This window comes from Loxodonta africana, chromosome 11 (genome assembly GCF_030014295.1).
Source record: "Loxodonta africana isolate mLoxAfr1 chromosome 11, mLoxAfr1.hap2, whole genome shotgun sequence".
NCBI lineage: Eukaryota > Metazoa > Chordata > Mammalia > Proboscidea > Elephantidae > Loxodonta > Loxodonta africana.
This window is the reverse complement of record NC_087352.1, coordinates 41,913,756-41,940,674: the sequence shown is the minus strand read 5'-3', so window position 1 is coordinate 41,940,674 and position 26,919 is coordinate 41,913,756. Positions and strand designations below refer to the sequence as shown.

The window sequence follows — 26,919 nt, the reverse complement described above, 5'->3', positions numbered from 1 at the left end:
TCTTGATTTTGAGCTGGAGGATGATAAAATATTGCCTTATGAAGTCGAATCTGACAATCCTGTTGGACTATGTGTTGGAAATGTTAAAGGAGGGAGACCATTTAAGAGTATTTCAATCCTTTGTAAAGTATAAACTGCTGTGCTGTTAAACCTCTTTGAGAAGTAGAGGAATCCCAAAGTAGGGTGGGAATGGGTAAAGCAGAGACAAAGAGGGTTGAGGGGCTATGTAGGAATATTTGGAATTGATGACTGATTGAGGGTGAAGATTAAAGGACAGGAAGGGTCAGAAACAACTGAAAATTTGTTGGCTATAAATTCACATTTGGCCTTATGGATTTTTAGATCTTGCATGTGGGAGAATACAAGAATCCAAGGTCTTCTAAGTTATCTATTATGGAAGGAGATAGGTGGGTGTGGGCATACACAGCCTAAGTAAAGTGAGTTGGCGTACAGAATTTGTTGTTGGAGAGCCCTAGATTCAAGTCTGTGATATTATAATGTGACCCTAGGTAAAATATTTAATTCCGTAAGTCACAGTTTTCCCATGTATAAAATTAGAATATTCATGCCTGCCACGAAAGTTTGTTAGAATAATTAAAGGGGCACTTAACCACAGTGCCTGGCACATAATTACATTCAACAAATGTTAGCCCTTACAGTGAGAGAGCTGTGAACAATGTGTGAAGCATACAGGAGGAAAGTTGGGATTGCACATGTATGGTGAAGCAGGTCAAGGTTACTGAACAGTATAGAGAAACACATTCTTTGACAGTAGTGGTGGGATTTTGAGCTGGACTGGATCAAGCGAGAGAGAAACATTCTGTTATTCCTTCATCATTATTATAAGGGTCCTATTTCACATAGTATTGCAGTCCAGGATCAGCCAGTCACAGTGATTGCTGATAGTTTTATATTGGACATGCTATAACACGTATGCTCCTTCAGAGATGGGATACTTTTTTTGTATTGCGTACAGCGTAAAAGAAAGATGATTCAGTTGACAGTTTTTTTGTTCGTTTTTTGTGGTTCATAGCAAAAGGAAGTTTTAGTAAATGGATGTAACATAAAAAACAGAGGGAAAAACACCCACCCAAAATGATGCCCTCCAGAAATAATATTGCTCTGTATTCGTGTTCCTCAGTAGCAGGCTTCTACCAGGAAATCATTATCGTCCAAGTACTGTTGTTACAAGGAGTTTTGGGCAGTTCCAACTGAAATAGAATAATACATCTCAACCAAGTATCTATAATGTGACAGGAAGAAGTGCAGAGAAAATGTATAACATTGTAAATCTCAGAGAAAGAAAGAGCAAATGGGTTTTCTTAGCGGGTATATTTGTAAGTGATACTAATTGAATTTGTGGATAAGATATGAGATAAATTTTAAGTAAGTACCGTTAATAATATGCCCTTTTAAATAAGTGCACTTACCCTGACAGTTGTATGTTTGGTAGCAAATTATTTTGACATACCCTTTAAAGATATTTGGAGTGTGTTCTTGGCGTAGATTTTCAAATCGAAAGCTAATTACCTCTGTTGAATTATCTTAACCAAATTGCAAGCTGGTATACATAAACAAAAAAAGATCCTCGCTCCCAAGCGCCTAGAAATAAATGTCTCAATGCTCTTCTTTCACAAGCAATTGCTAAACAGACACTTTAAAGTTACAGAAAAGAGTCTTACAAGATAAAGCTATGGGATTTTTTTTTTTTATGGTACAATAATCTGATCATATTCTAAGACACTCCTGATGTTCCCAATGTGGTATGATTACACAGTTTCTATAAGTAATGATATAAGTGAGTTTAAACGAATGCATTAAAACACACTAGGAATGTGGGTCCCAATGCCTTGTGCAGATTCTAGAATATAGAGTATGTATAAGGTTTATAAGGTGTCTCATACGTATTTATTGAATGAATGGATGATTGTACCATATCCATGTTTACTTAAAGGAGAAGCATGGAATTTCCAGAACGTGAGGAACTTCTAAGGCCAGGACCCTTGGTGGTACAGTGATTAAGAGCTCAGGCTGCTAACCAAAAGGTTGGCAGTTTGAATCCACCAGCTGCTCCTTGGAAACTGTATGGGGCAGTTCTCCTTTGTCCTGTAGGATCTCTATGAGTCGTGATCGACTCGGCAGTAAAAGGGTTTAGTCTAACCATTTTGTAGATGAACAAGATGAAGTCCAGAGACTGCCTCAGGTTGTCCAACATTGCAGTGGTGCTGCTGACCCTAGAACCTAGGCCCCTTGGCTCTGGTCCTATGTCACATTGCTTAATACAGACACAAATTGGTGTCAGTATTATTCTTATTCACTTTAAAGATTGCAGTCATGTTTCTGAAGAGCTTCTCTTATTCATCTTGAATCCCAATTCTGTGATTAACGGGTGGCAGACTACAGCTCTGTCTGTTACCTGATACACACCGGGGAGAAGGGGTGAAGAATCATGCTATGAAATAAATGTAGCTGTTAAGAAAATAATCAGAGAACCAGCTACATTTTTTAAAATCTGACAGAACTTCATCAGTTAAAAAGCTAAACAGAATTTTTCAAAATTGAGTCAGCCCACAGATGTGGCCCACCTTCCTTTTGGTGGTCTACAATGTAGCCCTCCAGTTAATACCAGAACAACCAGGGTGCAAAGGCAGACAGCCCATGGCCAGGTATCTCCAGGGAAGATCAGTGGTGTCTTTGCAGGGTCTGCGGAATGATAGCTGTTTGAGTCAGCTTCCTTCCAATGATCATGTCCCACCCAAGTGTTAGCTTAGTTATTGATTTTGTTCTATGGTGGTTGCTGCCTGTCCCTTCTACCCCACTCTCTTTCTTCCTTTTTCCTTCCTATAAATTTACTACTTTCATTATATTTGTTTAGGGAACTTTTTATCCTTTGGCAGTAAACACTGTGATCAAGGTTATTAGTGTATAGGAAGACAGGAGATTGAAGTCATTGTGGTTGTAGGGGTGAGATGTTAAGAGGCCCAGGAGAGGCTTTGTTTTCCTCATTTATTCCTTAATGATATTTTGCTTTTGAGAAGAAAACATGTCTTAGCTCTTCTGAGGTCACCTGAGCCAGAGTGTGGTCTTACTATTCCTCCTACACGCTATATAATCCCATGGAGAGGCCTGTCATCTCAGTTAGGTAATTTCATTATTATTTTGGAATTTTTAGTGTTTTTTGAGGTATGCTTTTAAAAATGTTCACCCATTCAGCAAATAATTGCCTAAGCTCTGCAGACATGTTTTTTTCCTCTCTTTCATGTCTAGTTAATAAGCCTATTTCTCCTCTTTCAAAAATCATATCATCAGTAAGATGGAAGAGCATTACCTTCCGTCTTCCGGGGTATTCCATTCTTCCTGTTAGGTCAGTGGATGTATGATTATATGACCTGAGGGGTTTTTACAAATAAAAAGCCTGGACCCATAGCCAGATATTCTGTTGAATTCTTTTGCAGTGTGGTCTGGGCATCATAGCACTAGAGTGAACACTAGACACTTATCCTGGAGTGGAGAACTGGAGTGTTGTGTGAGGAGGCACATGTACTTTGGACTGGTTCATCCACCGCAGGGTATCTGTATAAAGCAAAGCATTTGGGGCTGTGGGGGAAAAATAAGAGTACGTCAGCGTACTGAGCAACGAGCGCCACTCTGCCTGGGGTTAGGCCTTGTGTGAATTTGACCACCTGCAGCTTCTGGTTCAGCTGCTGCTGCTTCTCATCTGCACGTACACATCTCTGACCAAATTATATCAGTGCGCCTCCCCCGTCCTATGCCTCTGACGGACACAGCCTGGTGGGCATGAGGATGGTTGTGTACAGACAGCCACACTCGGCCACACATCTGTTATTAAGTTAGTAACCTGTGTGGGTGTTGCAGCTCAGCTCCACAGGAGACTCTCCAAGACAGGGTTTTGCCTGTAGGGAGTTAAGTGGAGTAGTGTTCTTGGATTCAGCACTTGTGAGGGAATGAGAGAAGTAGCATTGGGCAGAGGAAGGAATTGAATCGCTATGTAGGTACAATGCCCAACATGGCTAATCCTTCAAGATTTCTGGAGCTGGCATGGCTCTTCAGAGTTGTCTGAAGTAGTGGCAGGATCTGGGTCTTTAAAGCTTCACATCTGCCAGTCTTTGGATATGGGCTGCCCCCAAGAAAGGAGTTATTACCTTGGGCAAGGTGACTCTCCTCAGCTAAGGGCAGTTTTTGGGAAGGACTTAGTTAAGAGGAATCAGCCACCAACTCCCCCAACTGCTGGGGGGGAGTGATGGCTTCATTGGGTGGGCAGGGTGTGGATGTGGGAGGCTGCCATGACATCCCCTTTAGTCTACCCCTTGCTCTGCTCACGTCCATTTCCTTCATGTAAGAAGCATAGGGAACAGCTGCCCAGAAACCTGTCAGGCCTTTTTTCCTGGTGGAATTTACCAGAAGGTTAGCTTCAAGGTGTCTCAGGGCTACAACTGATGCTCATTTCCCTCTCATCGTCAAACTCTCCTCAGATCGAGGCCCTTCACATGTCCATTTATCATCAAAGTGGAGCAAGGAGTACCAAGAGACACCCAAGTGTCCAGATGCCAGACCTGTTCTTTGTTGGTGCTATTGTGTAAGAGAAGCCTACCTATTCCCAATGATCAAGGCCAATTACACCTACAACGACATTGACTCCTCTCCTTTCCTGCTGGTTCCTTAGAGCTAAGAGTCCAGAGTGAAGGCGGGCAGCCATAGCTTGTGAATCCGGCAGAAGAACCTCCCTTGTAGGAATTGGAAATACACATTCCGCAAGTGTGTCAGTAGGTGTGAAAGTAAGCAGGGACAACCTGATTCTAACCGTTTGGTTCCTGGACCTGTGTATTCAACTACCCCTGTCAGCTGTGTGACTGGGTGAGGTCACTGTCTTCAGTGGAGAACAAGTTGTGGTTCAGCAAGTGATAATTGAGAGCTGAGAGCTTCTGGTATTTCTAGCAGTTGATGGAATGAATGCTTCAGTTCTCGGGGTGCCAATGTGGTAAAATCTGGGTAACATACCCCATATCCAATAGAGTAGATTTCAGGTTTTGGAATTACCTCTGGGGTTTAATTGAAATCATAAGTATTAGTGTCCTTCCACTCTTCCTCGCTTTGTTTGCTTTAAATTTCCAACTTTTTAATCATAACAATACAATAATAGAAAAAAATATATATATATATTTTTTTAGCAGACACAAATCAATTTTGGGAAAAAAATACCACACCAGCACGAAGAATGTTATGAATACTGTTGCTCATAGATTTTTGCATTCTCTTGAGCCTTCTCCCTGGCTTACTGGCTTGGAGCAGTACTAATACCACGTAAAATATAAGCATTTTGTGGTTTTAGGTTTATTCTTCTGGTCCCCGAAGGATTTAGAGCCTAAGATGCATCCCCGTGTGTCGATAATGTAAACTTGTTTTACACAAAAAATGCGGTTTACGTTAATAACGTATCATAACTTTGCATCTGTGAGACATACTCCCTCCCGCTTAATATTCCTCAAATGAGCTTCTTACTCTTTTGGGGTTTCTTGAAACATGAGTTATGGCAAAACTAAAAGCAAGTTCGTCCTCCTCATGGAAATTTTAAGAATTTTAAAGTGGTCTGGAGTTTTAAGTATAACCTGTTACTGTCCAGTTGGAGTCAAAGCAACCCTGTTGGAAAGAGTAGAACTGCCCCATAGGGCTGTAATCTTCGTGGAAGCAGACTGCTGCATCTTTCTCCTGAGACGTGGCTGGTGGGTTCGAACTGCTGACCTTTTTGGTTAGCTCTTGGCTAACCAACAGTTATGTGTACGAGCAGTGCTGGTAGACCACTAGTTTTCAACCTGGGATGGTGTTTGAAAAATACTGGTTGCTGGCCCCAACTCAAAGAGATTCTGATTCTGTAGATTTAAGACTCAGCCCTGAAATTCACATTTTAGTTTACAAAAAAAAAAAAACAACCTAGTGTCGTCGAGTCGATTCCAACTCACAGTGACCCTATAGGACAGAGTAGAACTGCCCTGTAGCGTTTCCAAGGAGCGCCTGGCAGATTTGAACTGCTGACCCTTTGGTTAGCAGCCGTAGCACTTAACCACTACGCTACCACAGTTTCCATTTTAGTTTACGTCCCAGGCAATTCCAATGCAGGAGACCTACAAACTAAACTTCAATAACTTCATTGGCAGAACAGTAGGCAGAAGGCAATGAACTATTCTGTTGTCTTAACTTTTTTTTTTTTTTAATTTTTATTGTGCTTTAAGTGAAAATTTACAAATCAAGTCAGTCTCTCATACAAAAATTTATATACACCTTGCTATATACTCCTAGTTGTTCTCCCCCTAATGAGACAGCATACTCCTTCCCTCCACTCTCTGTTTTCGTGTCCGTTCTGCCAGCTTCTGATCCCCTCTGCCCTCTAATCTGGCCTCCAGACAGGAGCTGCCCACATAGTCTCATGTGTCTGCTTGAGCCAAGAAACTCAACCCTCACCAGTATCATTTTCTATCCCATAGTCCAGTCCAATTCCTGTCTGAAGAGTTGGCTTTGGAAATGGGTCCTGTCTTGGGCTAACAGTAGGTCTGGAGACCATGACCGCCAGGGTCCTTCTAGTCTCAGTCAGACCATTAATGCTGGTCTTTTTATGAGAATTTGTTGCCTGCATCCCACTGCTCTCCTGCTGCCTCAGGGGTTCTCTGTTGTATTTCCTGTCAGGGCAGTCATTTGTTGTAGCCAGGCACCATGTAGTTCTGGTTTCAGGCTGGTGTAGTCTCTGGTTTATGTGGCCCTTTCTGTCTCTTGGGCTCATAATTACCTTGTGTCTTTGGTGTTCTTCGTTTTCCTTTGGTCCAGGTGGGTTGAGACCAATTGATGCATCTTAGATGGCCGCTTACTTGCGTTTAAGATGTGGTCTTAACTTTTTAAAATTATTTAAACATGCTATCAGGGTATAGGTTATGATATATTTATCCTCTATGCCTCTTTATATATCACATGACAAAATTATTCCTCATTATAAATTAGTGGTTCCTGTTGTGTATTATTCGGAAGGAGCCCTAGTGACACAGTGGCTAAAATGCTCAGGTACTAACTGAAAGGCCAGCGGTTTGAACCTACCAGCCGCTCCATGGGAGAAAGATGTGCTTCTGTAAAGATTTACAGCCTTGTAAACCCTATGACAGAAACCCGGGTGGCGTAATGGTTAAGAGCTACCACTGCTAACAAAAGGCCTGCAGTTTGAATCTACCAGGTGCTCCTTGGAAACCCTATGGAGAGTTCTACTCTGTCCTATAGGGTTGCTATGAGTCGGAATCGACTCAACAGCAATGGGTTTGGCTTTTAAACACTATGAGGCAGTTCTGCTCTGTCCTATAGGGTTGCTATGAGTCAGAATCGACTGGATGACAACGGATGTGATTTTTTTAGTTTGGTTTATTACTCAGCTATTTGTCAGAATGTCCATAGAAAGGAATTTATTCCATTATTCAGCCAAGATTCTTTCTGGAAATGAAATTCTGTTCTTCATTGCCTAACTCTTAGTGATATCCTTGCCTCAACCTAAATACCATTTCTTCAAAAGCGCTTTCCTGAGCCCTGAGAGGTGGGTCTTCCTATCATAGGATTTCCGAGTCCTTTCAGAGTGCTTTTTCATAGTCATCCCAATTCCAGTTGCTGGTAAAACTTGGACACTGACCACCTGCTTACACTGTAAGCTTGTGAAGACGGGCTGTTTGGTTCAATGCTTTAGGGTCTGCTTGGTTGCTATGACTCCAACTTGATGGCCGTGGTTTTGTTTTGTTTTTTTTTTGTTTGCCACATTGTGCCTTCTTTTCTTCAGCTGTATACACTCATACACCTGGTACGTAGTAGATAATCCAAATATATTTGCTTCTATAAGTAGATGATTAATACATGTTGAGTGTCTAGATGAGGAATGTACAAATGTACAGAGGTAGGCTAGTTTTGAATTCTATTTAATTTACCAGAACAAACCATTTCAGGCACCAGGATAGTATAGAATGTATCTGTCTAGTCCAGGTAATGGCTAAAGTAGTACTTTAACTTAATACTTCCAACAACAGCTAAAGGGGTACTTGTAACTCGTAACTTTATAAAGGTGCCAAAAAGGATTAATTAGACAAATACTAAAGAGCCAGTGGAGAAGATTGGAACAAAGTTTATTAAGCAGATATTACCAGATTACAAATATATACTTAATGTGGATTTAGAGTTAATTATCAGACCTTCCTGATCAGGATCTTACTGATAAGATTAAGTGTTGAATGGCTTTGTCTTTCCAATCTTGGGCCAGCTTCTTTTTGTTTATCCTTTTCCTTCTGGGTTATGTCTGACATTCTGTGTTTGTCCATATCTCTTGTCCACACACTGCCTACATCAGATCACATGGGACACGTCCAGCATTGTAGCAGAATGATAGGGTTGTGTAGTGTAGATAAAATGTTGTTGTTCTTAGGTGCCATCAAGTTGGTTCCAACTCATAGCAACCCTGTGTAAAACAGAACGAAGCACTGTCCGGTCCTGCGCCATCCTCACAATTGATATTATTATTTATTATTGTAAATAAAGTAGTGTCTTAAAATTAAATGTTGATGTTTTCTCCCCCAAATTATATTTCCATTCTTTTAGCTATTATTGTTTCTGTTTTCAAATACACAAAGCAATGTGATGTAGAAAACTTCAGGAAATACTTTGCAAACACTTTCTGCTATTGCCAGCTGCAATATGTAAGCAAATGCCTTCTTCAAAATGCCACGCACACAGCATCTGTGCAAGCCTTGAGGATGGTCTCTATGGAATGTTTTTAGCCCAGTGGTGGAGGGTATTTTCCAGTCTGCCCTAATGTTAGGACATGAAAAAAGTGTTAGACTAATGACTGCCTGGAAGCATTTTAAAGAGCTTTCATCTAGGGTCATATCCTCTGGTCCAGTGATTTTCAACTAGTCTGTGGCGAAGGGCTATGGTTTTTGTTGTTGTTTGTTTGCTTGCATATTTATTTCTTTAAAAAAATTTCAATCAGTTGGTGATTTCCTGATAGTGACTTTTGTAAAATACAGCAGCAATGAATTACTTAGATACGAAAATCAATCCCCATTATTATCAAGTTCAACAGATAGGAAATTACTCTGGAAAATTACTATAAAAGTTGCTAAGCCCTTCCTATCAGTTCCTATACAACCACACTTGGACAGGCAGCGCAGGGTGCTTGGACTATGTTGGACCATGTGTCACAGTGATTAAGCATTCGGTTGCTGACCAAAAGGTTGGCTGTTCACACCCAACAGTCACTCCAAAGGAGAAAGACAGTCTGCTTCCATCAAGCTTACACCTTGGAAACCCTGTGGGGCTGTTCTACCCTGTCCTCTAGGGTCACTAAGACTTGGAATCTACTTGACGGCACCAGGTTTCTTGCTTTTTGCCTCCTGTTAAGGTACATTTCCTACTCAACCAGCTCCAATTTAAAAAGCAAGATTAAGAGCTATGCCCCTGAGGAAAAAGTGTTACCTCTCCAGGGGTTTACCACAATGTGAACAAGGAGCTACCTGCGAGCCCTGAAATGAAGACCGCAGTGTGTCCACAGTTACATCAGAAGAGGATGAGACCTCTGCTTCAGTCTGGATCATGAAGAATTTGACTCAAAGCAGATTTATTAAGTTGTTTGAAAGTTTTAGATCTGGCCTGGAGACAGCAGTCACAGATAGGATGACATCAGTGCTGTGGAGTTTTCTTTAGGTGCTTGTAGCTGTGTGGAATGGAGAATAGAGTTGTTATCACATGGTCCTTGATGAAAAGGCTGTAGCTTTACCTGTGGCGTTGTAACCATGCCATAGGCACTAATGTGCAACCTTTTCAAACAAGAGCAAGTTGTTTTTCTTTTTTTCTGTTAAGAAATGAAGGTAGTTCCATTGCTCACTATATGTTAACATATAGATAGATAGATGGAAAGTTACATTTCACAAAAGTGCTTGCAAATACATTGCTTCATTTTATCCTCCCTTTTAAGTACAGGGACAGATACTGATCCACTGCAGATGAATGGGCTGGGATTTACATAATAGTGATCAAGGCAGTACAATAAGAAACAGACTGGGGATTCAAGAACCAGACCTTGTGGCTCTTTTTGCAGTGACCTTGAAGTTGTTCTGCTCTGCGACTAAGTGAATGCACTTAATTAGACCCCAAAATGAACGTTCTTCAGTACTGAATTAGCATGACCTTTTCTGAGAGTGAAAACACTCGGCGAAGGCCCTCCTTTCACTGTACTTATTGGTGGTAAAAAAAAAAAAAAAAAAGTTACTTCCTTGACAGTTTTAACCTTACTTCAATTGTGTCTCTTTCTTTTACTCCTCTGTGTGTAATAATTAATATCTATACTTCTTAAGTCATGCATCTTCATCAAAAGTGCTTCACAGGGAAATTGTGTTCCATTACCCTGGACTACAATGATAATTATAAATTAGGAATACTGCAACCAGAAAGAAATGACTCATAGGCTTGTTTTCGTCTATAATATTTCTTCAACAGCTTGATGTAATGATAATTACAAGGTGTCCAGTGGCATGTGGAAAATATCTATTAAAAACATAATGAGAAAAGAAAATGTGTATGTAATGTGTATATTCGAGCACGTCTGTTTTTGCCAATTATTTTTGAAATCCACTCTGTCTCCTTATAATTTTAACCTTGTAAAAGTTTAGTAAAAGCAAATTGCAGAAGTCTTAAGAACCTGGCATGTATATTTAAGTTTCAAAAATCAAGACTCTATGACAAGTAAATCAATGGTGGAATATTCACCTTAGATACTTTTGCTTATACTCGATGTAAATCGTTCTCTGATAGCTTAACTTGCTGCGCATAGGGATGTATGCATAGTTTTATCTGACATCATTACTCCATTTGTACACAAATGTATTGGCAGTATGAACTTTTATTTATATAATGTATTTTCTATTCTTGTTAAATTTTTATTACAAGGAACACTTGAATATTAAACTACAATTATTTCCATCCTTATCAAGCACAGAGCTTTTTTTTTTAATTAAAAAAATCTTTTTTAGTGTCAAAGTCTTGATAATAAACATTATCTCTTCCCAATATCTCCTCTTACGCCTACATTTGTGTTCTCATTTTTTGGGACCATGAAAATTTAGCGTGTTTTGAGAGGTAAAAACATAAAAACTGCAATCCCTTAAATTTTAACAGTTTTACCTTTATGATTCACATTCTACTGTATCATCTCAAATACTGGTCATAAGAGTTCAGTGACGTGCACATGCAGGTATTTTTATCTCATTTTACAGAGGAAGAGACTGAGAGTGTAAAGATAAGATCACCAGCATGATCAAATAACAAGCAGAGTTAAGAAGCACATACCAAGAAACCAAACCCATTGCCATCAAGTCGATTCCAACTCCTAGTGACCCAACAAGATGGAGTGGAACTACCCCACAGAGTTTCCAAGGAGCGTCAGGTGGATTTGAACTGCCGACCCTTTGGTTAGCAACTGTAGCACTTAAGTATTACACCACCAGGGTTTCCAAGAAGCACATAAAAAAAAAAAAAAAAACACCCACTGCTGTCGGAAGGAAGAAAAGTTGATCAATATATACCCACTCTTCACTTATCAACTCTTTTGTTATCTGACATTTTGCATTTAGGACAGTAGTAAAAAATCCATCTGACTATTTTGTGCATTAGCGATGTACATCTGTGAGTAACAGATGCTAAGGTGTGAGGTGAGAATAATGCTGGCTTTAATGATTAAGGTTATGTGTCAGCTTGGCTGGGCCATGATTCTCAGCAGTTTGGCAGTTATATGATGTAATCTGGCAGTTATGTAATGATGTAGTTATCCTCCTTTTGTGACCTGATGCGGTCATCATCCATTTTTGCATAGTGCTGATTTTTGCATAATTACCTGGTTTTTGGAACCTAACCATGTTGATAAGTGAGGAGTGGGTGTATCGAATTGAGTTTTCACCTCTGTCTTTCTAAATTGAGGAATAGTTCCCATTCCCAGACTGTTCTTGGTTTTTGAGAGTACTAGACCAGGTAGTCCTTATTAGGCTCTAGCTGGTTAAATAGATGTAATTAAAATCCTCAGAACTGCACTACGTAGATCTGTGTTCAACTGTGATCTCTACAATCTTTTTTTTTTAATAAAAAAAGAGGTGGATAAAAAAAATTAATACATAGAGATTCTGCCATCCAAGGATATTTGTCTCTTTACCCCTCCTGAACACCTTTTTCGTGTGTGTGTGTGTGTGTGTGTGTGCACGTGTGCATATGTGCACACATATGTAAACAGATACTATATAAGGACTAGGGAAACAAAAATGATAAAGCATTTCTGCCACTACAAAGGCTTGCCTCCTGGGGAACACAGATGTGTACATGGCCAAGTTCAAAATAACATGCAAGTGCAACCATGGGCATAGAAAAAGGAATATCTGAGCTCCATCTAGGCTGTTGAGAGGATTACATCGTGAGAACAAAACAAAAGTAGAGTTTTTCTGTCTGTTTTGTTTTTGCCTAGTGCTGTTAAAACTTAAAAGGATATAAATTGAAATAAAACAAGTGCCATTATTTTACCAAGTGGATTGTAAATTTACTAAATTTAATACAGTGAACTGTCTATGGAGAATGTTGAGTGTGATGATAGAAAAAGAATTCTGTTGGGCCCAGTCAGTCCTTAAGACGTTTGTAAACTAGAGGAGGGGTCAGATATGAAAGTAACAAAACCAATTTTTAATATCAAGCAGAATTAAATGCATTCTGTCACAGAAATCTAAAAACCTGCTATGGAAAAAAAATGAGGAAGACTTGTCAGAGTCGGTGAAAGGGAGCCCGCACGAAGCTGAGTCGGGAGTGAGCTGGTGGGGAAGACAACCAAAGGCATGTGTTGAAGGTACAAAAATGCTTGCTTTGCTCCTGCAGTGGAGAGCAGAGGGTACCGTAAGGTGTGCTGAAAGGAGACTAGGAAGACAGCACACAGCCAGGCCAAGCCCCATGCTAAGAATTTTGGTTAAACCCATTGGCCATGTGAAGTACTTAAGGGTGTGATAAGAGTAGCGACATATGTTTTAGGGAGGTGATTTCTGACAAGTATTATGACAGATGCCCAACTACTGGTCTAAAAGTTAGCAGTTCAAACTCACCCAGAGGCATCTTGGAAGTAAGGCCTGTCAATCTGCTTCTGAAAGGTCACAACCTTGAAAACCCTATGGAGCAGTTGTTCTCTGCACATGGGGTCACCATGACTCAGAATCGAGTTGATGGCAACTAACATTGAAAACATTATGAAAGTCTAGACAATGCAAGTTATTAAAAATAGACAATATTTGAGCAGTTTTACCATAGCCCAAGTGAAAGATACTAAGATTTGGACATAGGATGGGATGTATGGGAGATATTTCATAGGGGCCTCTGTCCAGAAGGGTATGATGGAGCTGTAATGGATTCTTTTTTTTTTTTTTTTTTTTTATAATAACTTTTATTAAGCTTCAAGTGAACGTTTACAAATCCAATCAGTCTGTCACATATAAGTTTACATACATCTCACTCCCTACTCCCACTTACTCTCCCCGTCTTGAGTCAGCCCTTTCAGTCTCTCCTTTCTTGACAATTTTGCCGGCTTCCCTCTCTCTCTGTCCTCCCATCCCCCCTCCAGACAAGAGTTGCCAACACAATCTCAAGTGTCCACCTGATATAATTAGCTCACTCTTCATCAGCATCTCTCTCCCACCCGCTGACCAGTCCCTTTCATTTCTGATGAGTTGTCTTCGGGGATGGTTCCTGTCCTGTGTCAACTGAAGGTCTGGGGAGCATGGCCGCCGGGATTCCTCCAGTCTCAGTCAGACCATTAAGTTTGGTCTTCTTATGAGAATTTGGGGTCTGCATCCCACTGATCTCCTGCTCCCTCAGGGGTCCTCTGCTGAGCTCCCTGTCAGGGCAGTCATCAATTGTGGCCGGGCACCAACTAGTTCTTCTGGTCTCAGGATGATGTAGGTCTCTGGTTCATGCGGCCCTTTCTGTCTCTTGGGCTCTTAGTTGTCATGTGGGCTTGGTGTTCTTCATTTTTCTTTGCTCCAGGTGGGTTGAGACCAATTGCTGCATCTTAGATGGCTGCTTGTTAGCATTTAAGACCCCAGACGCCACATTTCAAAGTGGGATGCAGAATGATTTCATAATAGAATTATTTTGCCAATTGACTTAGAAGTCCCCGCAAACCATGCTCCCCAGACCCCCGCGCTTGCTCCGCTGACCTTTGAAGCATTCATTTTATCCCGGAAACTTCTTTGCTTTTGGTCCAGTCCAATTGAGCTGACCTTCCATGTATTGAGTGTTGTCTTTCCCTTCACCTAAAGCAGTTCTTATCTACTGATTAATCAATAAAAAAACCCTCTCCCACCCTCCCTCCCTCCCCCCCTCGTAACCACAAAAGTATGTGTTCTTCTCAGGTTTACTATTTCTCAAGATCTTATAATAGTGGTCTTATACAATATTTGTCCTTTTGCCTCTGACTAATTTCGCTCAGCATAATGCCTTCCAGGTTCCTCCATGTTATGAAATGTTTCAGAGATTCGTCACTGTTCTTTATCGATGCGTAGTATTCCATTGTGTGAATATACCACAATTTATTTAACCATTCATCCGTTGATGGACACCTTGGTTGCTTCCAACTTTTTGCTATTGTAAACAGAGCTGCAATAAACATGGGTGTGCATATATCTGTTTGTATGAAGGCTCTTGTATCTCTAGGGTATATTCCTAGGAGTGGGATTTCTGGGTTGTATGGTAGTTCTATTTCTAACTGTTTAAGATAACGCCAGATAGATTTCCAAAGTGGTTGTACCATTTTACATTCCCACCAGCAGTGTATGAGAGTTCCAATCTCTCCGCAGCCTCTCCAACATTTATTATTTTGTGTTTTTTGGATTAATGCCAGCCTTGCTGGTGTGAGATGGAATCTCATCGTAGTTTTAATTTGCATTTCTCTAATGGCTAATGATCGAGAGCATTTTCTCATGTATCTGTTGGCTGCCTGAATATCTTCTTTAGAGAAATGTGTGTTCATATCCTTTGCCCACTTCTTGATTGGGTTGTTTGTCTTTTTGTGGTTGAGTTTTGACAGAATCATGTAGATTTTAGAGATCAGGCGCTGGTCGGAGATGTCATAGCTGAAAATTCTTTCCCAATCTGTAGGTGGTCTTTTTACTCTTTTGGTGAAGTCTTTAGATGAGCATAGGTGTTTGATTTTTAGGAGCTCCCAGTTATCGGGTTTCTCTTCATCATTTTTGGTAATGTTTTGTATTCTGTTTATACCTTGTATTAGGGCTCCTAGGGTTGTCCCAATTTTTTCTTCCATGATCTTTATCGTTTTAGTCTTTATGTTTAGGTCTTTGATCCACTTGGAGTTAGTTTTTGTGCATGGTGTGAGGTATGGGTCCTGTTTCATTTTTTTGCAAATGGATATCCAGTTATGCCAGCACCATTTGTTAAAAAGGCTGTCTTTTCCCCAGTTAATTGACACTGGTCCTTTGTCAAATATCAGCTGCTCATACGTGGATGGATCTATGTCTGGGTTCTCAATTCTGTTCCATTGGTCTATGTGTCTGTTGTTGTACCAATACCAGGCTGTTTTGACTACTGTGGCTGTATAATAGGTTCTGAAGTCAGGTAAGGTGAGGCCTCCCACTTTCTTCTTCTTTTTCAGTAGTGCTTTGCTTATCCGGGGCTTCTTTCCCTTCCATATGAAATTGGTGATTTGTTTCTCTATCCCCTTAAAATATGACATTGGAATTTGGATCGGAAGTGCGTTAAATGTATAGATGGCTTTTGGTAGAATAGACATTTTTACTATGTTAAGTCTTCCTATCCATGAGCAAGGTATGTTTTTCCACTTAAGTATGTCCTTTTGAATTTCTCGTAGTAGAGCTTTGTAGTTTTCTTTGTATAGGTCTTTTACATCCTTGGTAAGATTTATTCCTAAGTATCTTATCTTCTTGGGGGCTACTGTGAATGGTATTGATTTGGTTATTTCCTCTTCGGTGTTCTTTTTGTTGATGTAGAGGAATCCAAGTGATTTTTGTATGTTTATTTTATAACCTGAGACTCTGCCAAACTCTTCTATTAGTTTCAGTAGTTTTCTGGAGGATTCCTTAGGGTTTTCTGTGTATATAATCATGTCATCTGCAAATAGTGATAACTTTACTTCTTCCTTGCCAATCCGGATACCTTTTATTTCTTTGTCTAGCCTGATTGCCCTGGCTAAGACTTCCAACACGATGTTGAATAAGAGTGGTGATAAAGGGCATCCTTGTCTGGTTCCCGTTCTCAAGGGAAATGCTTTCAGGTTCTCTCCATTTAGAGTGATATTGGCTGTTGGCTTTGCATAGATGCCCTTTATTATGTTGAGGAATTTTCCTTCAATTCCTATTTTGGTAAGAGTTTTTATCATGAATGGGTGTTGGACTTTGTCAAATGCCTTTTCTGCATCAATTGATAAGATCATGTGGTTTTTGTCTTTTGTTTTATTTATGTGATGGATTACATTAATGGTTTTTCTGATATTAAACCAGCCTTGCATACCTGGTATAAATCCCACTTGATCAGGGTGAATTATTTTTTTGATGTGTCGTTGGATTCTATTGGCTAGAATTTTGTTGAGGATTTTTGCATCAATGTTCATGAGGGATATAGGTCTATAATTTTCTTTTTTTGTAATGTCTTTACCTGGTTTTGGTATCAGGGAGATGGTGGCTTCGTAGAATGAGTTGGGTAGTATTCCGTCATTTTCTATGCTTTGGAATACCTTTAGTAGTAGTGGTGTTAACTCTTCTCTGAAAATTTGGTAGAACTCTGCAGTGAAGCCGTCCGGGCCAGGACTTTTTTTTGTTGGGAGTTTTTTGATTACCGTTTCAATCTCTTTTTTTGTTATGGGTCTATTTAGTTGTTCTACTTCTGAATGTGTTAGTTTAGGTAGGTAGTGTTTTTCCAGGAATTCATCCATTTCTTCTAGGTTTTCAAATTTGTTAGAGTACAATTTTTCATAATAATCTGAAATGATTCTTTTAATTTTATTTGGTTCTGTTGTGATGTGGTCCTTCTCATTTCTTATTCGGGTTATTTGTTTCCTTTCCTGTATTTCTTTAGTCAGTCTAGCCAATGGTTTATCAATTTTGTTAATTTTTTCAAAGAACCAGCTTTTGGCTTTGTTAATTCTTTCGATTGTTTTTCTGTTCTCTAATTCATTTAGTTCAGCTCTAATTTTTATTATTTGTTTTCTTCTGGAGCCTGATGGATTCTTTTGTTGCTCACTTTCTATTTGTTCAAGTTGTAGGGACAGTTCTCTGATTTTGGCTCTTTCTTCTTTTTGTATGTGTGCATTTATTGATATAAATTGGCCTCTGAGCACTGCTTTTGCTGTGTCCCAGAGGTTTTGATAGGAAGTATTTTCATTCTCGTTGCTTTCTATGAATTTCCTTATTTCCTCCTTGATGTCTTCTATAACCCAGTCTTTTTTCAGGAGGGTATTGTTCATTTTCCAAGTATTTGATTTCTTTTCCCTCGTTTTTCTGTTATTGATCTCTAGTTTTATTGCCTTGTGGTCTGAGAAGATGCTTTGTAATATTTCGATGTTTTGGACTCTGCAAAGGTTTGTTTTATGACCTAATATGTGGTCTATTCTAGAGAATGTTCCATGTGCGCTGGAAAAAAAAGTATATTTTGCAGCAGTTGGGTGGAGAGTTCTGTATAAGTCAATGAGGTCAATTTGGTTGATTGTTGTAATTAGATCTTCCGTGTCTCTGTTTAGCTTCTTACTGGATGTCCTGTCCTTCTCCGAAAGTGGTGTGTTGAAGTCTCCTACTATAATTGTGGAGGTATCTATCTCGCTTTTCAGTTCTGTTAAAATTTGATTTATGTATCTTGCAGCCCTGTCATTGGGTGCGTAAATATTTAATATGGTTATGTCTTCCTGATCAATTGTCCCTTTTATCATTATCTAGTGTCCTTCTTTATCCTTTGTGGTGGATTTAAGTCTAAAGTCTATTTTGTCAGAAATTAATATTGCTACTCCTCTTCTTTTTTGCTTATTGTTTGCTTGATATACTTTTTTCCATCCTTTGAGTTTTAGTTTGTTTGTGTCTCTAAGTCTAAGGTGTGTCTCTTGTAGGCAGCATATAGATGGATCGTGTTTCTTTATCCAGTCTGTGACTCTCTGTCTCTTTATTGGTGCATTTAGTCCATTTACATTCAGGGTAATTATAGATAAATAAGTTTTTAGTGCTGTCATTTTGATGCCTTTTTATGTGTGTTGTTGACAATTTCATTTTTCCACACACTTTTTTGTGCTGAGGCGTTTTTCTTAGTAAATTGTGAGATCCTCATTTTCATAGTGTTTGACTTTATGTTAGTTGAGTCGTTACGTTTTTCTTGGTTTTTGTCTTGAGTTATAGAGTTGTTATGCCTTTTTGTGGTTACCTCATTATATACCCCTATTTTTCTAAGTAAAAACCTAACTTGTATTGTTCTATATCGCCTTGTATCACTCTCCATATGGCAGTTCAATGCCTCCTGTATTTAGTCCCTCTTTTTGATTATTGTGATCTTTTACCTATTGACTTCCATAATTCCCTGTTATGTGTATTTTTTTTTTTAATTAATCTTAATTTGTTTGTTTTTGTGATTTCCCTATTTGAGTTGATATCAGGACGTTCTGTTTTGTGACCTTGTGTTGTGCTGATATCTGATATTATTGGTTCTGTGACCAAACAATATCCTTTAGTATTTCTTGTAGCTTTGGTTTGGTTTTTGCAAATTCTCTAAACTTGTGTTTGTCTGTAAATATCTTAATTTCGCCTTCATATTTCAGAGAGAGTTTTGCTGGATATATGATCCTTGGTTGGCAGTTTTTCTCCTTCAGTGTTCTGTATATGTCGTCCCATTCCCTTCTTGCCTGCATGGTTTCTGCTGAGTAGTCAGAACATATTCTTATTGATTCTCCCTTGAAGGAGACCTTTCTTTTCTCCCTGGCTGCTTTTAAAATTTTCTGTTTATCTTTGGTTTTGGTGAGTTTGATGATAATATGTCTTGGTGTTTTTCTTTTTGGATCAATCTTAAATGGGGTTCGATGAGCATCTTGGATAGATATCCTTTCGTCTTTCATGATGTCAGGGAAGTTTTCTGTCAGAAGTTCTTCAACTATTTTCTCTGTGTTTTCTGTCCCCCCTCCCTGTTCTGGGACTCCAATCACCCGCAGGTTATCCTTCTTGATAGAGTCCCACATAATTCTTAGGGTTTCTTCATTTTTTTTAATTCTTTTATCTGATTTTTTTTCAGCTATGTTGGTGTTGATTCCCTGGTCCTCCAGATGTCCCAGTCTGCATTCTAATTGCTCGAGTCTGCTCCTCTGACTTCCTAGTGTGTTGTCTAATTCTGTTATTTTATTGTTAATCTTTTGGATTTCTACATGTTGTCTCTCTATGGATTCTTGCAACTTATTAATTTTTCCAGTATGTTTTTGAATAATCTTTTTGAGTTCTTCAACAGTTTTATCAGTGTGTTCCTTGGCTTTTTCTGCAGATATCCTAATTTCATTTGTGATATCATTAAGCATTCTGTAAATTAGTTTTTTATATTCTGTATCTGATAATTCCAAAATTGTATCTTCATTTGGGAAAGATTTTGATTCTTTTGTTTGGGGGGTTGGAGAAGCTGTCACGGTCTGCTTCTTTAAGTGGTTTGATATGGATTGTTGTCTCCGAGCCATCACTGGGAAACTAGTTTTTCCAGAAAATCCGCTAAAAAAAACTGCAGTCAGATCCCTATCAGAGTTCTCCCTCTGGCTCAGGCTATTCAGATGTTAATGAAGCCGCCTGCGAGCAGTCCAAATCCCTGCGGGATGGTTCCCCGGCTCGGATGCTGCTCTTTCTGCTCCAAGATCAGTCACTGCCTCCCGGGGACTTCTCCTACTGGCTGCGTCCCACGCCGCCCGTGGAACCGGCTGGTCCCCCTCCCGGGGTTAGTTCAGGGGGGTGGAGCAGGTCTCTGTGCTTGTGCCGTACCTGACTGGTACGCTGGCTCCAGGCTCTGGAAACTATCGCTGCTTCCCCGTATTAGTTCGTTCTCCGTCTCTAAATCCGTGTTTGTTGTTCAGGGTTCGTAGATTGTTATGTATGTGATCGATTCACTTGTTTTTCCGTGTCTTTGTTGTAAGAGGGATCCGAGGTAACGTCTGCCTAGTCCGCCATCTTGGCTCCGCCCCTCTGTAATGGATTCTTAAGAAACATCTGATATTTTAGGGGAAACCCTGGTGGCATAGTGGTTAAGTGCTACGGCTGCTAACCAAGAGATCGGCAGTTCAAATCTGCCAGGCGCTCCTTGGAAACTCTATGGAGCAGTTCTACTCTGTCCTATAGGGTCGCTATGAGTCGGAATCGACTTGACGGCACTGGGTTTGGTTTGGTTTTTGATATTTTAGGGTATGTGTAAAGTGAGCTTTGCATCCATTGCCTGGATAGATGGTAACTGAGTCTGACCGAGATACTGATATTTTCTATATTGTCATTATACCCAGTGCTGACATAATGGCCTGTGTTATTGTTGTTGCCGTGGAGTCAATTCCGACTCAAGTGACCCTATAGGATTCACATAACAATTGTGTCTCCTGCCCTGTTTATTTTTGCCTTATCGTGAGCTAGAATCACTAAAGGCTCTGTGGTCCTCGCTTTTGGTGCTCATTTGTATACACGCACAAACGTTAATATAAATATTTACATTGCAATTATGACAGATACTTTGGAAAGTATTTTGGAACCCAGACAGTAAAGCCAAGTGTTATCTGGTGATTAATGAATTCAGTTTTTTTTTTAATTGTTTCATTTTTGAGACTAATCACAGAATTACCTTTACTGAGCTATTTGCAAGTGAAATAGACATAACATTTTGAGTTTTACTCTGCCCCAAATAGAGGACAAATATTTGGTCTTGGTTGTGTTTTTCATTTATTGTTTATTTACTTATTTATCATATTGTGAGACCATAGAATGTGTGTGTGTCTGTGTGTGTTTTTCCTGGTCATAGGTTTTCACTGTGGAGAAAGGTACTTTTCCACTCTGTTTATTGTCACCAGTTATTCACAAACGTGTGTGTGTGTGCGTATGTGTTTGCATGTATACATCAACAGTGTCATTTGGTAGTTCTACACTTGCCAGATTTTTCTCCTTTGTTGAACATGGAGGCAGAGCAGATTTTTCGCTAACAGGATGGGTTTCAGTCCACCTGTTAAGGTTAGTATAGTGCACACAGTCTCCCAGACTAAATGTCTGGATGTGTCTCATAATTACATATCCATCCTAACATTTCAGAGCTGGTCATCCACTTTTAACTGCAGATGCTTACACTAACCTTGCAAGGATACTGAGCTTAGACTCAAAGCAATTTTCTGCTTGTGAATTTTGGCAGTGATTACAAGCTTAGTGATGGACCCAGCTGGGAGGAAATTGCGAGTAATGGGGAGGATGGTAAGGTTCAATGTGCCTGAGAACAAGTGAGTGAGTGAGTGTGTGTGTGTGTGTGTGTGTGTGTGTGTGGTGAAAGAACAGAAGGCACCTGATCCCTGAATGTTTGGAGAAGAAACCAGCAATATGAACTCTTTACCCTTAAGCTCAGTAATGGAGAACAACTAGCATTGCCATAATATCAAATACAGCATCTCAGAGCTCAGGTTGAAGTTCACAAAACGGGATTTAATCTGTTTTCTATACTGAAAAATAGTTGATCCTCTCTCAAGGACCACAGGAACACTGTGTCACCATGTCATGAAGAAAGGAATCCGTTAACAGGAATTAGTTAAGTGACTTGTAAGAGCTGGTTCTGTAAGTGGGAGTCCCTGTTATGATTTAGACATGTAGCAAACCCTTGGTTAAAGACATGACCTGTTACATGTATTTCTTATGGCCACCTGGATCTTTCTGTAACCTTCAGCACCACTGTTAGCAGAGGCATATAGATAAGCCACCACTAGGTGCTGCCTCATCAGAGCACACAGGAGGGTGGTGGGTGGGTGTTAGAAGATATAGGTGAGAAATGGGAGTGGTGGAACACTTGAGGGAGTGACAGTTAAAAACAATTTAATTTCAGCCATGGTCTGCATTTGTCTCAGGCCTCTGTTCTTGCGATGTGGTGTTGAGTGTGGCAGAGTTTATTGTTATGTCATGAAAGGACCCTGCTGGGATATCATCAAATGTCTTGATGAAAAACACCCTGAAGCACTGAGCTTCCCTTAGGTTTGGTGGCACAATGGCCAGGAGGAGGGGGGGTGATTTCACATACTCTGCTTTTCCCGAGGCCTCTTTTGCAGCAGCTTTGTGTATGTGTGCTCCAGTAAAACTTTATTTATGCACCCAGAAACTTGAATTTCATGTAATTTGTTTTTATAAACTCATAAGCTTTATTATTTATAGCACTTTTAGGTTTACAGGAAAATTCAGCAGAAAGAACACAGAGTTCCCCTGTACCCCATCCACCCTGCACACCGTTTCTATTGCCAATGTCTTGCATTCATGTGGTACAGTCAGTATAATTGCTGAACCATTGCTGATACATTGTCATTAACCAAACATAGTTTACACTGGGGTTCATCTTTGTACAGTTCTCTGGGTTTTGACACATATGTAATGTCAGGTATCCACCACTAAAGTACCATGCAGAATAGTGCCACTGCCCTAAAATCCCCCTACAGGAACAGGTGACACACAGAATGCAAGAGCTGATGTCCCTGCATCACAGGACAGCAGCTCCCCTCACAGCGGCAGGACCACATGCAGAGAGTGGCGACTTGGGCTCCACACCAGCCTGCCGTTTTCATAATCCTGGCACTGCAATGCGGAGCTGGCTGCATGACCTCAGGCAATCGACCTAGTCTTTCTCTGGCTCATTTGTAAATAGGGATAATCAGGGTAGTTGTGATTATCAAAGGAATTACTATGCAAAGGGCATTCAGAATAGCGCCTGGCACATAGGTAGGAAGCTCTCAATAATGCAAACTCTAATACTTATCAGTACTTACCAGCTTCCTTCCTTTTTGAATTAGAGGGAAGGATATATGGAATAAGGAGCTCTGGTGGCACAGTGGTTCATCGCTCGGCTGCTAACCAAAACACTGGAAGTTTAAACCCACCAGCTGTGCCACGGGAGAAAGAGCTCGCGATCTGCTTCTGTAATACCTACAGCCTAGAAAATCCTATGGGGCAGCTCTACTCTGTCACATAAAAAATTGCTAAAATCGACTTGACGGCACCTAACAAAAACAGCACAAATGTAACAGTATCCCAGAGAATGACTTAAGGAAATTAGGAAATTCACAACATTTCAAGAATAGGGCTTCCTCCACGTGCTGGATAAACTGGTGGCACAGTGATCCACCGGATCATTCCACACTGAAATCATTTGAATTATAACTTGTGCCACAAATACATGTTTTGTATTATTTATGTCTGACTAAAAACTGTAGAATCCAAGGAATAAAGCAAGTATTTAAGTACTTTGGAGCAGAATATAAACTCACCTATTAGAAGGCAGGGGAAGAATCCCTTACAGAAATTTATGGTGCAAGAAGCCATATCCTCAGCAGCTACCATGTAGTGGGCACACCATTTCCTAAGTAGTTTTCCATATTTTATATTTTTAGCACCTTATCTTTTAAAGGAGGCAAACACAGTTTTACAGCACAGTAAAGACCTTGTTATTTGGTAAATTGGGTTTCTGGCTCCGTATTAATCAAATTCCAGCATGGCGTTGGTTGTAGGGGAAGAAACACTGTTGAAATGACAGATTGAGTAGTCTATTTCTCAGGTCAAGGAGTTCAGGAAAATGTGTAATTATTTCTGAGTTTTCTAAGGTTCCTCTGTTCGACATAATGTTCTGACATACAGCAGGGACAGTTCCAGATATGAAATGCAAATCAGTAGGTACGCCCCGCTGCCAACGCCGGGGTTAATCATGCAAATCTCATGCAGGTCTTGGTATTTCAAGAAGGGTTTTCATCGAAGTCTCAGGCACATGTTGATTTAAAATTCCTACTTCAGGGAGCAGAGTAATTTTTTCACCTGCGAATTTTAAAACGCAGAATGGCATTTGGAGACTGATTTAGCTACTGGACATCCATCCATACTTGGTAATCATGAAACGGTGTGGGAGTGGGGCAAGGTGGAAGGGAAGGGTGCCCTTACAGAATGTGGAGATTTCTAAGCGTATTAAATGAGACATTAGATCTAAATTTGCTAATGTTCTTTAGCCAGTCCCTTTGCTTAGATTAAGATCCAGTCAACCAGTTATACTATGTTTACTGAATGTCTGCCCTGTTCAAAGATGACTAGAACTTGCAAGGACAGATCAAATCAAAAATAACACTACAACAAGTTCCTAACTTTGGGGATAATTAAAAAAAAAAAAAAAATTTCATTTGGAAATGAAACTGTTTACAGGAAGAAGTGAAATTGTCTTGCTCACGAGTACAAGCTGACACATTCTAATAGCCTTTCTGCTCTGCACAATAAGTGTTCAGCTTATCTTCCCAAGAACAGTAAAATTTCGTGTACTGCTGCCTGACATAGAATGATTTTTACATACCTCCATATCACTGACTCTCTTGTAAGTTAATCTCATCTCACATGAATTTTTCACCAGCTTCACTCTGATGTTGATAAAGGAGACGGTTCCATCAAATACATCTTGTCAGGCGAAGGGGCAAGTTCCATTTTCATAATTGATGAGAACACTGGGGATATTCATGCCACTAAGAGGCTAGACCGTGAGGAGCAGGCCTACTATACGCTGCGAGCCCAAGCCCTGGACAGGCTCACCAACAAGCCCGTGGAGCCCGAGTCGGAGTTCGTCATCAAGATCCAGGACATCAATGACAATGAACCCAAATTTCTGGATGGGCCGTACACTGCAGGGGTTCCTGAAATGTCTCCTGTGGGTAAGTATGGAGCATGTATCTGCAGGGAGTGTCTGATTTGAGGTGGTTTCTACTTAAAATTAAATCAGCATGACTACTAGCTGAAAAATCATGTTGGTATTAGTATAGCAATTATCAGGGTGATCTTTGTAGCACCTTAGTAGCCAGTACCCAAATCCTATTAATTCAGCATATAGTCTTACTTATATGAAGAATTAGAAATTTTCCTCTTACAACACTATCTCAGTGTCTTCAAGAACATACTTAGGTCTTCCATTTCCTTTTCAGTTTATATTTGTAATGGAAAAAAAATGATTATAATTATGCCTAAGAAGTTAAAACCAAAAAATCCTTCCAGATATAGCCCTGTGAAGAACTTTTACTTTTTTCCCACCTGACATCAAGGTAATGGCTCACTTTTCAAAGGGTCACTCTGTGACCAACGTATCGTGAAGACTGCCAGGGGCTAGCCAGGCTGCCATTTGAATCGGGGGGTCTCTGTGCTTGTAGTAAGTGTGTTTGAACCAACAAATGTCCGGTCAACTGCTACCACTAATATTCTTACAATTTTGTCAGAAACTTAAATACGTGAAAATTCATAGTGAATTTATAATAATGGTAAATTGGCAACCAGTTTGAGAAAGATAAAAGAATAATGACTATTTTATGCAAGGGTTTTTGACATTGCTCCATTACTAGAGCAATACCAAGTAGAGCATTTTTAGTATATATTTATATCAAATAACATAAAATCTGTTTTAAAATCCCATTCATTTGGATAGTTTTGGAATATTTCTCAGCCAGTATGTAATGTAAACATAGACAATCTTATAGAGGAAGAAAATAATATGGGGCTGTAATAGAGAGCAGTTGAATTATATATTTATTTCCTGTTAATTTTAGTATTGGAGAGAGTTTATTTAAAAATAATAATTGAACTTGCGTATTAACACAGGAAAATTTTAACCGGCAGGATTTATTTTGCTTTAGTAACAGTTATTGAATTCATTCCACCATTAATTTAACACATCTACTATTGCTGTGATTTGGAATCAACTCGATGGCAGTGGGTTTGGGTAATGTGCTGGTTAGTAAGGTTGTAAAAGTGTGTATTGTTTGTGTCCTATAGAACCAAAAACAAAACCAAACTCGGTGCTATCAAGTTGGTTCATAGTGACCCTATAGGACACAGTAGAACTGCCCCATAAAGTTTCCAAGGCTGTAACCTTTAAGGAAGCAGACTGCCACATCTTTCTCCCACAATGCTGCTGGTGGGTTTGAACCACTGACCTTTTGCTTAGCCTCTGATTGTTTAACCACTGTGCTACCAAGGCTCTTTGTGTGTCTTTTACCAAAAAAAAAAAAAAACACAAACTCATTGCTGTTGAGTAGATTCCGACTCATAGCAACCCTATAGGACAGAGTATAACTGCCCCACAGGGTTTCCAGGGAGCAGCTAGTGGATTTGAACTGCCGACCTTTCAGTTAGCAGCCGAGCTTTTAACCACTGCATCATCAGGGCTTCTTGTGTCCTTTAAAAAAAAAAAAGGATCATAATTTGGTGAGACTAAATTTCTGTTAGTATTAGATGGCAGAGGGAGTATTTTCTGGGGTCCAGTGGCTCTATCTACTATAGAAATACAAACTGAAAATGAGTCAGAAGACGAGATGCCTGTGGTCAGGAACCAATCTGACCCACAGTGGCAACATCTCACTGCAGTTGGCACGTACGTAAGAATTTCTGCACTTTCTCAATACCGCGCAAGCCTTCAGAGTGTGTCCTGCTCTCGTTACTTAACAAGGACAACAGGAGCAGCAACACAAGGTTTTGGAGATGTAGAAAAAGAAGGCACAGTTTACTCCAAAATTTAGGAATATACAGAAAAATACGGGAATTTTTGAGGTGTGTTGGAGCAATTCAATGTGAATACTAATTCAATAAATCTTGTGAA

At 39.8% G+C, this 26,919-nt stretch overlaps 1 protein-coding gene across 1 annotated transcript in view; it reads left to right on the top strand.

Annotated features, from left to right (window-relative positions):
- The window catches only part of CDH7 (cadherin 7), a 138,080-nt gene that overhangs the window by 34,483 nt on the left and 76,678 nt on the right, over positions 1-26,919 (top strand). The window contains exon 2 of the mRNA XM_003406257.4: positions 24,694-24,988. Within this exon, the coding sequence (XP_003406305.1) occupies positions 24,694-24,988 (295 nt within the window). The remainder of the gene's footprint in view (positions 1-24,693; positions 24,989-26,919) is intronic.